Genomic DNA, 14,014 nt, shown 5'->3' on the forward strand with positions numbered 1-14,014 from the left:
ATCAGCCTGGTCAGGGGTTAACTAGCCCCCCCCCCAGCCGACTAGCCACCTCCTTTTTTAGGCCAGCCACGTGCCCGTGCCTCCCGCACACTCCAGCCCCCCCCAGCTGGAGGCTCCCCGTCCCGACTCTCCCCTTTACTCCGAAAATTGATTCCCCTCCAGTCAGCAAAGCAACATCCCAGGCCCCCTCTCAACGCCCCCCCCCCCCCAGTCAAGCTTAACTCCCCTTCCCCCCCCCATTGCACTCCCGCAAGTCAGCTGACTAATGCTGACCCCGGGCGCTCCCGCCTCTACCTCCAATCCCCCTGTTGGCTCCCTCTACGGGTCTCCAACCTTCCCCCCCCCCCCCCCTCAGCTAAGTGAGGTAAAGAGAGTCCCCCCCTACATCCCGTGTGTACAGAGAAAAAACACAATTCTCTCAAACAAACATATTGTAAGGGCCACGAAGAATCCAGCACGAGTTTTAAGGATACAAAGTAATAACATTTATTTACTATAACATATATACATAACAGTAGCAGTAACTTCCCTTGCTACATACTGCTTCCTGCTGGTTCCTGAACTGGCCAGCTTTATTTATACTAGGAGTTTACTAGTGGTTTCTCCGCCCCCCCTCATTGGGGAAGCTCATACTCCCACAGGATTGTGGGATAGTCATTAGTCCCCAGCCAATGGTAAGTAGGCAGGTTATAACATCACTCCCCCCCCCAAAGTCCAAGGAATGCACCGAAGACCCTGGCGAAGGAGGGGGTCGGACTCGTTTGGCCGCAGGCCGGACACCATTTGCACGCGGCGTTGGATCAGGCGGCGTGTAATGAGACGGAGACCGCCGCTTCCGTGATGAACGGCGCACGGTTGTACATCCACGGCCCGTGGACCCGAGGATTCCCCCTCTGATTCATAGAATTTACAGTGCTGAAGGAGGCCATTCGGCCCATCGAGTCTGCACCGGCTCTTGGAAAGAGCACCTTACCCAAGGTCAACACCGCCACCCTATCCCCATAACCCAGTAACCCCACCTAACACGAAGGGCAATTTTGGACACTAAGGGCAATTTAGCATGGCCAATCCACCTAACCTGCACATCTTTGGACTGTGGGAGGAAACCGGAGCACCCGGAGGAAACCCACGCACACACGGGGAGGATGTGCAGACTCCGCACAGACAGTGACCCAAGCCGGAATCGAACCTGGGACCCTTGAGCTGTGAAGCAATTGTGCTATCCACAAGGCTACCGCGCTGCCCCAATGTATCCTGTGTCTCCATTTCGGAGTCAGAGTCTGCTGCCTCCGTCATGTCAGCGTCTCTATCTCCATTCGGTCCCGTAACGACCTGCGCAGGCTTCAAGTGAGGCACCAGTGGAAGATTTGCAGGACTACCTTCCCTTGCCTCTGGTCTCTGCGGCTGTTGAAATGAGCTCCGGGGGCGGAGAATCTTTTGAGGGGATAGTCTTCTGGACCGAGCGTGGTCTACATGTTTTCGCTGGAGACGACCCTGGGCTTGCACCTGGTAAGATATAGGGCCCGTTTGGCAAAAGATTACACCAGGAATCCATTGGGCACCACCAGCAAAATTCCGAACGAACACTGGGTCACCGGGCGCAAACTGCCGAATCGGCCGATGCCGAGAAAATCCCTGTCCCTGCCGTTCTTGTGTGCGGCGTACTTTTGCGCCAATGTCCGGGAAAACCATACTCAGGCGGGTGCGAAGTCTCCGGCCCATTAGGTGTTCTGCGGGAGCTACCCCAGTCACTGCATGGGGTTGGTCCTGTACGTAAACAAAAAGCGAGCCAGTCTCGTGTCCATTGATCCGGAAGACTGCTTCTTTAGGCCTCTTTTGAAAGTCTGCACTGTGCTCTGCCAACCCATTTGAAGCCGGGTGGTAAGGGGCAGTGCGGATATGGCGGATGCTGTTCATCTTCGTGAACCTGGCAAACTCCTCACTCGTGAATGGAGTGCCATTATCCGTGACCAGCACCTCGGGGAGGCCAGCGTACTAAACGACAAACGCATCTTTTCAATTGTTTCGCAGGACGTTGTCCCCTGCATCTTATGCACCTCTAGCCATTTGGACTGGGCGTCAATTAGTAGAAGGAACATGGATCCTTGAAAAGGGCCTGCGAAATCTGCATACAAGCGTGCCCAAGGCCGCCCTGGCCATTCCCAGTGATGTAGGGGCGCGGCCGGCGGAAGCTTCTGATGCTCCTGGCAAATGGAGCAGTTTTGGGCCACCTTCTCAATGTCGGTGTCGAGGCCTGGCCACCAGACATAACTCCGGGCCAACATTTTCATTTTGGTCACGCCTGGATGCCCATTGTGCAAGTCTGTTAGTATCAGCTCCTGGCCTTTTTCCGGGACAATCACATGCGTCCCCCACAAGAGGATGCCGTCTTCCACGCTGAATTCTGACAGCTTGGAGGAAAATGCCCGCAACTCGCCTGGGAGCTGTCTATGCTGCCCACCATACAGGACTATGTGCCGAACCTTTGACAGGACTGGCTCCGTCTGGGTCCACTCACGGATCTGTGATGCCATGACAGGCAAGGTGTCCATAAAATCTAGGATTGCAACCACCTCACCGGTCGTGGGGGTCGACATGGGGCCGGTCGATAAAGGCAATCGGCTCAGTGCGTCGGCATTTGCTATCTGCGTACCTGGTTTGTGCTCCAGAGAATACTCGTATGCAGCAAGCAACAAAGCCCAGCGCTGGATCCGTGCAGAAGCAATGGGCGGTATTGGCTTATCCTCTCTGAAAAGTCCCAGCAGGGGCTTATGATCAGTCACGATAGTGAAATGGCGGCCGTACACGTACTGGTGGAAGTGTTTCACCGCAAAAACCACTGCCAGGCCCTCCTTCTCGATCTGCGCGTACTTTTTCTCCGCTGCGGTCAATGTGCGGGAGGCGAAAGCTATTGGTCGCTCGGCCCCGTTCTCCATCTTGTGGGACAGGATGGCCCCAATACCATACGGGGATGCATCACATGTGACGAGCAAAGGCTTTCCAGGATCATCGTGGGTTCGTAGCCCAGGCGACGACAATTGTTGTTTTACCCACTGGAAAGCGGTTTCTTGCGGCTGACCCCAAACCCAGGTGTGATTTTTCTTTAGCAGAAGGTGCAAAGGGGCCAGCGTAGTTGCCAGATTGGGGAGGAACTTCCCATAATAGTTTACGAGACCGAGAAAAGAACGAAGATGCGAAGTGTCAGTCAGGGCGGGGGCATGTTGAATTGCACGCACCTTCTCTGCGACGGGGTACAGGCCTTCGCGGTCCACCCGATAACCTAGGTAACTACTTCCTTTGCCTGAAATACGCACTTTGTGCGACGTAAACGGACTCCAGCCTCCGAAAGGCGTCTAAGGACAGCCTCCAGATTTTCCAAATATTCCTGCTCCGATGTCCCTGTAATCAAAACGTCATCTAGGTAGACAGCCACACGTAGTAAACCTCTCAAAATGCCCTCCATAACACGTTGAAAAATTGCGCAGGCAGAGGATACTCCAAAGGGCAACCGTGTATATTCATACAGGCCCCGGTGTGTTTTAATCGTTACATATGGTCGGGAGTCAGGGTCCAGCTCCAACTGCAGGTAGGCGTGACTCATATCTAATTTTGTGAACGAGAGTCCACCTGCAAGTTTTGCGTAGAGATCCTCTATGCGAGGCATTGGATATCGGTCGAGTCGGGAAACTGTATTCACTGTAAGTTTATAGTCGCCACACAAGCGAACTGTGGCATCTGGCTTCATTACAGGTACAATTGGTGCTGCCCAGTCAGCAAAACGGACGGGCCTGATAATACCCAAACTCTCCAAATGAGCGAGCTACCCTTCTACCTTCTCGAGTAAGGCGTAAGGCACTGGGCACGCCCGGAAATAACGCGGCGTGGCTCCTGGTTCAACTTGGATACGGGCTACGGCCCCTTTTATTTTCCCCAAACCAGGCTGGAATACATCTGGGTATCGTCCTAGCACCTCAGTCAACCCTTCAGAAACTGTTTGGAGGATGTGCTGCCATTGCAACCGCAAATGGCGCAACCAGTCCCGACCCAACAGGCTGGGCCCATGGCCGCGCACCATGATAAGTGGGAAACGCCCCTCCTGGCGTCCATAGACAACAGGGGTCATTGTAGTTCCTGCAATGTCCAGTGGTTCCCCCGTGTAGGTGGCCAACCTGGCCTGTGAGTCGGTTAATGTAAGGGTCTGTATACCCTGCTTGATGCGGTCGAATGTCCTCTGGGCGATCACGGAGACGGCTGCGCCAGTATCCAACTCCATCTCAAGTGGGTGGCCATTGACCCGTACTGTCACCATAATGGGGGCCACACGGGGAGCTGCCACACAATGCAGCTGCAGGCAGTGGTCCTCCGTCTCAACGTCCTCAGGAGTAGTCGCCGCAGGTTCATCCACATGAAAGGTACGGCCTCTGGGCTGGTCCCAGTTACGGCCCCTGGGCTGGTCCCAGTTTCGGTCGGAACGACGGTGCCTCTGGCGCCCCCAGGACCGCCGTCCGCGACAGGGTCGGCGCCTACAAGTCTGACACGGACATGGCTCCTCATCCATTGGCTCTGGAGAAGGCTCCCTTCGGGGAGGAATGTCCGACGGCCACTGGCATCGGTCCGGACGTTGCCTCGCCCAAGGTACCGCAGGAGTGTGGGGGGACGTTTTCGGACGGAAGGGGCTGCGCCCCAAAGCATGCACTTCCATTCCCTGTAGCTCCTGTACTCCTCGCTCTGCGCTCTCTCGGGACAATACTATTTGAGTGGCCTGTTGAAAAGTCAATGTTGGCTCCGCTAACAACTTTCTCTGGGTGGCCGCATTGTTAATACCGCAAACCAAATGGTCGCGTAACATTTCTGACAAGGTCTCACCATAGTCACAGTACTCCGCAATCCGGCGTAGCCTGGATAGAAAATCGGCAAGGGATTCTCCAGGGGTCCTCTCAGCGGTATTAAACCGGTAACGCTGGACTATCGTGGACGGGGTTGGGTTAAAATGTTGCCCCACTATATTCACAAGTTCATCAAACGTTTTGGTGTCCGGCGCAGCTGGGTACATAAGGCTCCTAATCACCCCAAACCTATGCGGGCCGCAGGCGGTGAGCAATATGACCACCTGGCGCTCGTTTTCGGTGATATTGTTTGCCCGGAAATAGTAACGCATCCGTTGTGTGTACTGGTTCCAGCTTTCCAGCGCAAAAACATCCAAACGTCCGTACAGAGGCATGGTATAATAGAAAACAACTTCCAACCTGTATCCAACAAAAATCCAGGGAGGTGGCTTCAGCAGTGTAGACAGCTATTCACTTTAACCTTCGTCGCCAGTTTTGTAAGGGCCACGAAGAATCCAGCACGAGTTTTAAGGATACAAAGTAATAACATTTATTTACTATAACATATATACATAACAGTAGCAGTAACTTCCCTTGCTACATACTGCTTCCTGCTGGTTACTGAACTGGCCAGCTTTATTTATACTAGGAGTTTACTAGTGGTTTCTCCGCCCCCCTCATTGGGGAAGCTCATACTCCCACAGGATTGTGGGATAGTCATTAGTCCCCAGCCAATGGTAAGTAGGCAGGTTATAACATACCCCCAACGTTGAGCAAATAAACTGCTCTCACTGTCTGGCCCGACCCCATCACCTGTGACGCAGCTCTTCCCCAACTGCGACCCAGCCCAGAACCTCGAGGGCCCAGGGCAAAGGGGGCAACAAAAACAAAAGAGAACATGGGGAAAAACCCCAACATAACACTGCCCCCCCCCCCGCCCCCCCCAACCTCACCAGCATGCCCCAACAACATACTGCGGTCCATTAGTTTGAGTCCAGCTTCTCGTTCTTTATAAAAGTCCACGCCTCATCCGGCGCATCAAAATAGTGGTGCCGATCCTGATATGTAACCCACAGCCTCGCCGGTTGTAACAGCCCGAACTTCACCCCTTTGCTGTGGAGGACCGCCTTGGCCCGGTTGAATTCCGCACGCCTCTTGGCCAGCTCTGCACTCCAGTCCTGGTAAATACGGATCTCACAGTTCTCCCACCTGCTACTTCGCTCCTTCTTCGCCCATCGCAGGACACACTCCTTATCGGTGAATCGGTGGAATCTCACCACCATAGCTCGCGGTGGCACGTTCGCCCTAGGCCTCCTTGCCAGGACTCTGTGCACCCCATCCAGCTCCAGGGGTCGTGGGAAAGCCCCCACGCCCATCAGCGTTCGACCCCTCCACCCCTTCAGGGAGACCCAGATTCTGCAGGTTCTGCCTCCTTGACCTGTTTTCAAGGTCTTCCAGCCTCTCTTGCTATCTTTTGTGCAGAGCCTCATGCGCCTCCACTCTAACCGCCAGACCCAAAATCTCATCCTCGTTATCAGAGGCCTTCTGCTGCACCTCCCTGATCGCCGTCCCCTGCATCTTCTGGGTCTCCACCAACCTTTCAATAGAAGCCTTCATAGGGGCCAACATCTCCGCCTTTAACTCGGCGAAGCAGCTTCTGAGAAACTCCTGCTGCTCCCTTGACAACTGGGCCCACGCTGACTGATTCCCGCCGGCCGCCATCTTGTTTTTTCACGCCCGTTCTCCTCTCTTCTCCAAAGCCACTTTTTTGATCACCCCACTCCTGGTCCACTCCATACAGCGCTGGGGGACCCTCACTGTTTCCTTCCCACACCGAGAATCGTCGTCCAAGAGCCGCTGGAGCTCCGTAAAAGGGCCCAAAAGTCCGTTCTAGGTGGGAGCTGCCGACCGTGCGACCTACCTAGGCATGGCCGCAACCGGAAGTCTCATAGCCTCATTTCTATCAGTCACTGGCATGTTATTTGTGTCTTCCACTATGAAGACCGACCCAAAAAACCTGTTCAGTTCCTCAGCCATTTCCTCATCTCTCATTATTAAATCTCCCTTCTCATCCTCTAAAGGACCAATATTTACCATGGCCACTCTTTTTTGTTTTATATATTTGTAGAAACGTTTACTATCTGTTTTTATATTCTGAGCAAGTTTACTCTCATAATCTATCTTACTCTTCTTTATAGCTTTTTTAGTAGCCTTCTGTTGCCCCCTAAAGATTTCCCAGTCCTCTAGTCTCCCACTAATCTTTGCCACTTTGTATGCTTTTTCCTTCAATTTGATACTCTCCCTTATTTCCTTAGATATCCACGGTCGATTTTCCCTCTTTCTACTGTCCTTCCTTTGTGTTGGTATGAACCTTTGCCAACCACTATGAAAAATCGCTTGGAAGGTTCTCCACTGTTCCTCAACTGTTTCACCATAATGTCTTTGCTCCCAGTCTACCTTAGCTAGTTCTTCTCTCATCCCATTGTAATCTCCTTTGTTTAAGCACAAAACACTAGTGTTTGATTTTACCTTCTCACCCTCCATCTGTATTTTAAATTCCACCATATTGTGATCGCTCCTTCCGAGAGGATCCCCAACTATGAGATCATTAATCAATCCTGTCTCATTACACAAGACCAGATCTAGGACCGCTTGTTCCCTCGTAGGTTCCTAACCTACAACCTTTATGTTGAATTTGGCTAGGATGAGCACACAAGCCTTCCCTTCAGGTGTGATTCATCAATCTTCCTAGACACTTCAATCAAAACAAGCTTTATTCTAAGAACTTAGTTAACATATATATACATCAGCACACAGCAAGAATTTGTTTCTCGATTACAAACATAAAGAAAACACACTGCTCCAGTAATCTATGTATAACACTTAATGAATCCCCCCTGAACTGTTCTAATTCAAAAGCACAAAAAAAATCCCCCCCAAAAAAAACCTTTTCAAGGGCGTGGCCAGCACTCTGCATTCTCACCTGAATGAGACTGGCTTTCCCTGAAAATCGGATCCCGTCTCACCATCAGATCTAACTCCTTCCGGAAAGCAAATTGTATCTTTTAAGTTACCAAAGCAGGTAGCTAAATTCAATGTTTTGTTTTACTGGAACAACTCTTTAAAATGAAAACATAAAAAGACAGGAAAAACACTACTTTCTCCCTCTGAGTCCACAGCTGTCAAACTCCAAAACCTAGGACTTGGCTCCTCCCTCTGCAACTGGATCCTCGACTTTCTGACCCACAGACCACAATAAGTAAACAAACAACAACACCTTCTCCACGATAATCTCCAATACCGGGGCCCCGCAAAGCTGCATGCTTAGCCCCCTGCTATACTCCATACACACACATGACTATGTTGCAAAATGTGGCTCAACTTCAATCTACATATTTGCTCTTCACGTGACTGCAGTGGATCGGATCTCGAACAACGATGAGTCAAAGTACAGGAGGGAGATAGAGAATCTAGTGGTGTAACGACAGCAATCTCTTCCTCAATATCAGCAAATCTAAAGAGCTGGTCACTGACTTCAGGAAGCAAAGTATTGCATGCGCCCCTGTCTGCATCAAGGTGCCAAGGTGGAGATGGTTGACAGCTTCAAATTCCTAGCTGTGCACATCACCAACAATCTGTCTTGGTCTACCCACGTCCATGCTACGACCAAAAAAGCACAACAGCACCTACACTTTCTCAGGAAACTAAGGAAATTCAACATGTCCACATTGACTCTTACCAATTTTTACAGATGCATCATAGAAAGCATCTTATCTGGCTGCATTGAAGCCTGGTATGGCAACTGCTCGGCCCAAGACCTTAAGAAACTACAGAAAGTCGTGAACACAGCTCAGTCCATCACGCAAAACCGTCTTCCATCCATTGACTCTGTCTACACCTCCCACTGCCTTGGGAATCGGACAGCATAATCAAAGACTCCTCCCACCCGGGTTATTCTCTCTTCCAACCTGAAAGACCCCTACCAACTGAGTTATTCTCTCTTCCAACCTCTTCCATCGGACAGGAGATACAAAAGTCTGAGAACAGGTGGCAACAGGTTCAAAAAACAGCTTCTTCCCCGCTGTTACCAAACTCCTGAATGACACTCTTCTGGACTGATCTGATCTCTTCACACATCTTCTCTACTGAGTAGTGCTACATTCCATATGCTTCACCTGATGCCTCTATCTATGTATTTACATTGTGTGTTTATGTATTTCCGATGTTCTTTTCATGTATGGAACAATCTGTCTGGTCTGTACACAGAACAATACTTTCCACTGCACCTCGGTTTATTTGACAATAAATCAAATCAAATATCCCTAGAATAATAACACCCTCAACTCAAAGTATCATTGTCACAACAAATATACAAACAAAAACTGAGGATACTGGAACTCTGAAATGAAAGTTGAAAGTGCATGAAATACTCAGCAAGTCAGGCAGCATCTATGGAGAGAGGTGAGAGTTAAGGATCCAGGCTAGTGACCTTTCATCAGTACTCAGAGCCAGATGAAAGATTAACTAACTGAAATATTGGCCCACATTTCCAGTCAGTGTTGATGCTGTGCACATTGACGCTGCAGTCAGGGGTGGGAGATAGTTTGGGTTGGTGCAGTCGGGGGTGAGAGATAGTCAGTTTGGATTGGTGCAGTGGGAGATATTCAGTTTGGATTGGTGCAGTAGGCAGTGGGGGATATTCAGTTTAGGCCGGGGCAATAGGGGGTGGGAGGTTGTCAGTTTGGGTTGGTGAAGTAGGGGGTGGGAGACAGGTTTGGTGTGGGGAGGGTGGTTGGGGTGTAATTGGAGGGACAGCTATGGTACTTAGTTGACTAACACTGGCTGATCACTGTGCTAGACCAGTTGTACCCATTTCCTTGGTAAGTACTGTGCGTAGGTAAATCCCGCCTAGCCGACCCAAGACTCTGACACTCTGTCAGCTTTGACAAAGAGTCATCCAGACTCGAAATGATACTCCTTTTTCTCTCCACAGATGCTGTCAGACCTGCTGAGGTTGTCCAATATTTTCTGTTTTGTTTCAGATTCCAGCATCCACAGTAATTTGCTTTTAACTCTGACACTGAGCTCAGTGTTGGAGACATTTGTGAAAGGCCCAAGCCTGAGCAATTTCCACGTATGTGTCTGCGTCTTGACTTCTGCAGGGTCCTGAGATGCATCTCCGAATTTATATTCCAATCTCTGACGATAGGGAGACTGGAATACTTGTGCCATTAGCACTGTTTAACACCATCATTCTCACATGTACTCAATACACGATGCTGTTCACATTGAACAGGACGTGACACTTTATTTAGATTGGAAATTGCTCTGGTAAAGTTTACATGGGACAGTTCTTCACACTTCCACTCAGTTAGACGGAACCTTTTTAAAATGACTTTATCAAAAAGCAGGGCAGCAGCTTGGGCCCAGTGCCAATCCATTCAGCCAAATTGACACAGCCTGTGAAAGACGATTAGAAAAAGTCAGAACAGAAATAGATTTTCCCCAATATACACTTGATGGAATGGTGAAATATGTGCAAGGACAGAACCACTGCTGGGAGAGGTTTTCACTCACCTGGAGACCACCAGTGGAAGAATTAACATTTTCAGCATCCTCATGAGCAGCTCTCCCGGGAACTGGAAATACTTGATTTCCTTAAAAAAGTCAAGAATACATGAAACCAGGCGGACCCATTAAAAACTGGCAATACATTTTCAATAAGATATACTGAAGGTGGACTTCTTTTTACATAAATATAACTTGGAAATAAAATGTCAACGGACTTTGGTAGCATTTGGAAATGCCGTTGTATGTTTAGCTGGGATGTAGGAGAAAATGCAATTACTTTTGATAATAAGATGGAGCGGAGAAACTGAGTTTTTAAGAACACGTCAAAAAGTTGCTAAATAATAAGCTTTTTATATTGTTATATGTGGCACCTTTTGGCCAAAACGTGATGGCGATGTATTGCATCACTCCATTACCAACTGACACTTGCAAAGATGATCAATTAGATCCATAGAATCATAGAATTTACAGTGCAGAAGGAGGCCATTTGGCTCATCGAGTCTGCACCCTACCCAAGCCAATGTCTCCACCCTACCCCCATAACCCAGTAACCCAACCTAATCTTTTGGACACTAAGGGGCAATTTAGCATTGCCAATCCACCTAACCTGCACATCTTTGGACTGTAGGAGGAAAGCAGAGCACCCGGAGGAAACCCACGCAGACACGGGGAGAAAGTGCAAACTCCACACAGACAGTCACCCAAAGCCGGAATTGAACCCGGGACCCTGGAGCTGTGAGGCAGCAGTGCTAACCACTGTGCCACCATGATTCCTGTTAGGATGTTGAATACGTTTGGAATTACCTACCTGCTCGGAGAGATGCTTGGTCCTAAGAAAAAATCCCAGTGAGCACCCGATAATAACCGATAACACCGAGAGAATGAGCAAACCATTCCTTTTAAAGACCTCCTTGATCTGAATCGAGACTGCAGCAAATGCTACCGCCATCGTGTCCGGTTTTAAGAGACTGCTCGTCCCATGTAGATAAAAGCTGTTGTGTGACTGCTGGCAGACAGGGGCTCAGCTCGAATGTCCCATGGTTGCGCTTTACACACATGCACACTAGCACTGATCTCCAAGCCAAATGTCGTCAAATAGAAAGCACACACCAGCTGTTATTATTATCCCAAACTGATGACTCTAATTCCATTATCAGTGGTATCCCATTATCGTTAAGTATCAAAGATGATTATTGAATACGAAGGTTTGAGTTCTACAATTCTAGAGGAAATGTAAACTAATGAAAAAAAACACAGGGCAATATTTATTAAAAGCTGTTACTCCTAGGATAGTTTCCCTTGAGTTCCAATCCGCAAAAGATCTTTTTTTTTAACCAAAAGTGTTAATTTTGATGAATGAAACTAGAAACAAAGTGTGACACATTAGCCTGGCATTGAGATGCACAGACCAGGTCGCAGCTATGAACATCTATATAATACTGTTGGGTAAGGGCCGAAAGAGAGCTGGGATGTGGATTTCTGGGAAAGACATATGGTACTTTAACAGAGGGATTGAATTTAAGAGCCGTGAGGTGATGATGCAGCTGTACAAAACTTTGGTAAGGCCACATTTGGAGTACTGTGTACAGTTCTGGTCGCCTCATTTTAGGAAGGATGTGGAAGCTTTGGAAAAGGTGCAAAGAAGATTTACCAGGATGTTGCCTGGAATGGAGAGTAGGTCTTACGAGGAAAGGTTGAGGGTGCTAGGCCTTTTCTCATTAGAACGGAGAAGGATGAGGGGCGACTTGATAGAGGTTTATAAGATGATCAGGGGAATAGATAGAGTAGACAGTCAGAGACTTTTTCCCCGGGTGGAACAAACCATTACAAGGGGACATAAATTTAAGGTGAAAGGTGGAAGATATAGGAGGGATATCAGAGGTAGGTTCTTTACCCAGAGAGTAGTGGGGGCATGGAATGCACTGCCTGTGGAAGTAGTTGAGTCGGAAACATTAGGGACCTTCAAGCAGCTATTGGATAGGTACATGGATTACGGTTAAATGATATAGTGTAGATTTATTTGTTCTCAAGGGCAGCACGGTAGCATTGTGGATAGCACAATTGCTTCACAGCTCCAGGGTCCCAGGTTCGATTCCGGCTTGGGTCACTGACTGTGCGGAGTCTGCACGTCCTCCCCGTGTCTGCGTGGGTTTCCTCCGGGTGCTCCGTTTTCCTCCCACAATCCAAAGATGTGCAGGTTAGGTGAATTGGCCAATGATAAATTGCCCTTAATGTCCAAATTGCCCTTGGTGTTGGGTGAAGGTGTTGAGTTTGGGTAGGGTGCTCTTTCCAAGAGCCGGTGCAGACTCAAAGGGCCGAATGGCCTCCTTCTGCACTGTAAATTCTATGATAATCTATGATTAATCTAGGACAAAGGTTCGGCACAACATCGTGGGCCGAAGGGCCTGTTCTGTGCTGTATTTTCTATGTTCTATGTTCTATGTACTCTGGGCTTTATATAATTTTCATAGAAAAATTATATAATGTCTATGAACATTCTATAATCTGGGCTTTATATAAAGAGGATTGAATATAAAAACATAGCAAGAACAACAAAGAACAAAGAAATGTACAGCACAGGAACAGGCCCTTCGGCCCTCCAAGCCCGTGCCGTCCATGCTGCCCGACTAAACTACAATCTTCTACACTTCCTGGGTCCGTATCCCTCTATTCCCATCCTATTCATGTATTTGTCAAGATGCCCCTTAAATGTCACTATCGTCCCTGCTTCCACCACCTCCTCCGGTAGCGAGTTCCAGGCACCCACTACCCTCTGTGTAAAAAACTTGCCTCGTACATCTACTCTAAACCTTGCCCCTCTCACCTTAAACCTATGCCCCCTAGTAATTGACCTCTCTACCCTGGGGAAAAGCCTCTGACTATCCACTCTGTCTATGCCCCTCATAATTTTGTAGACCTCTATCAGGTCGCCCCTCAACCTCCGTCGTTCCAGTGAGAACAGACTGAGTTTATTCAACCGCTCCTCATAGCTAATGCCCTCCATACCAGGCAACATTCTGGTAAATCTCTTCTGCACCCTCTCTAAAGCCTCCACATCCTTCTGGTAGTGTGGTGACCAGAATTGAACACTCTACTCCAAGTGTGGCCTAACTAAGGTTCTATACAGCTGTAATATGACTTGCCAATTCTTATACTCAATGCCCCGGCCAATGAAGGCAAGCATGCCGTATGCCTTCTTGACTACCTTCTCTACCTGTGTTGCCCCTTTCAGTGACCTGTGGACCTGTACTCCTAGATCTCTCTGACTTTCAATACTCTTGAGGGTTCGACCATTCACTGTATATTCCCTACCTGCATTAGACCTTCCAAAATGCATTACCTCACATTTGTCCGAATTAAACTCCACCTGCCATCTCTCCGCCCAAGTCTCCAAACAATCTAAATCCTGCTGTATCCTCTGACAGTCCTCATCGCTATCCGCAATTCCACCAACCTTTGTGTCGTCTGCAAACTTACTAATCACGCCAGTTACATTTTCCTTCAAATCATTTATATATACTACAAACAGCAAAGGTCCCAGCACTGATCCCTGCGGAACACCACTGGTCACAGCCCTCCAATTAGAAAAGCATCCTTCCATTGCTATTCTCTGCCTT

At 49.0% G+C, this 14,014-nt stretch overlaps 1 protein-coding gene across 1 annotated transcript in view; it reads right to left on the reverse strand.

Moving 5' to 3' along the window:
- Window positions 1–11,346, reverse strand: part of slc1a7a (solute carrier family 1 member 7a) — a 151,119-nt gene extending 139,773 nt beyond the window's left edge. Inside the window, exons 1-2 of the mRNA XM_072512868.1 lie at window positions 11,206–11,346; window positions 10,404–10,483 (exon numbers count right to left, since the gene is read on the reverse strand). Of these exons, the coding sequence (XP_072368969.1) occupies window positions 10,404–10,483; window positions 11,206–11,346 (221 nt within the window). The remainder of the gene's footprint in view (window positions 1–10,403; window positions 10,484–11,205) is intronic.
- Window positions 11,347–14,014: the final 2,668 nt, after the last annotated feature.

Source organism: Scyliorhinus torazame, chromosome 7, assembly GCF_047496885.1.
Source record: "Scyliorhinus torazame isolate Kashiwa2021f chromosome 7, sScyTor2.1, whole genome shotgun sequence".
NCBI lineage: Eukaryota > Metazoa > Chordata > Chondrichthyes > Carcharhiniformes > Scyliorhinidae > Scyliorhinus > Scyliorhinus torazame.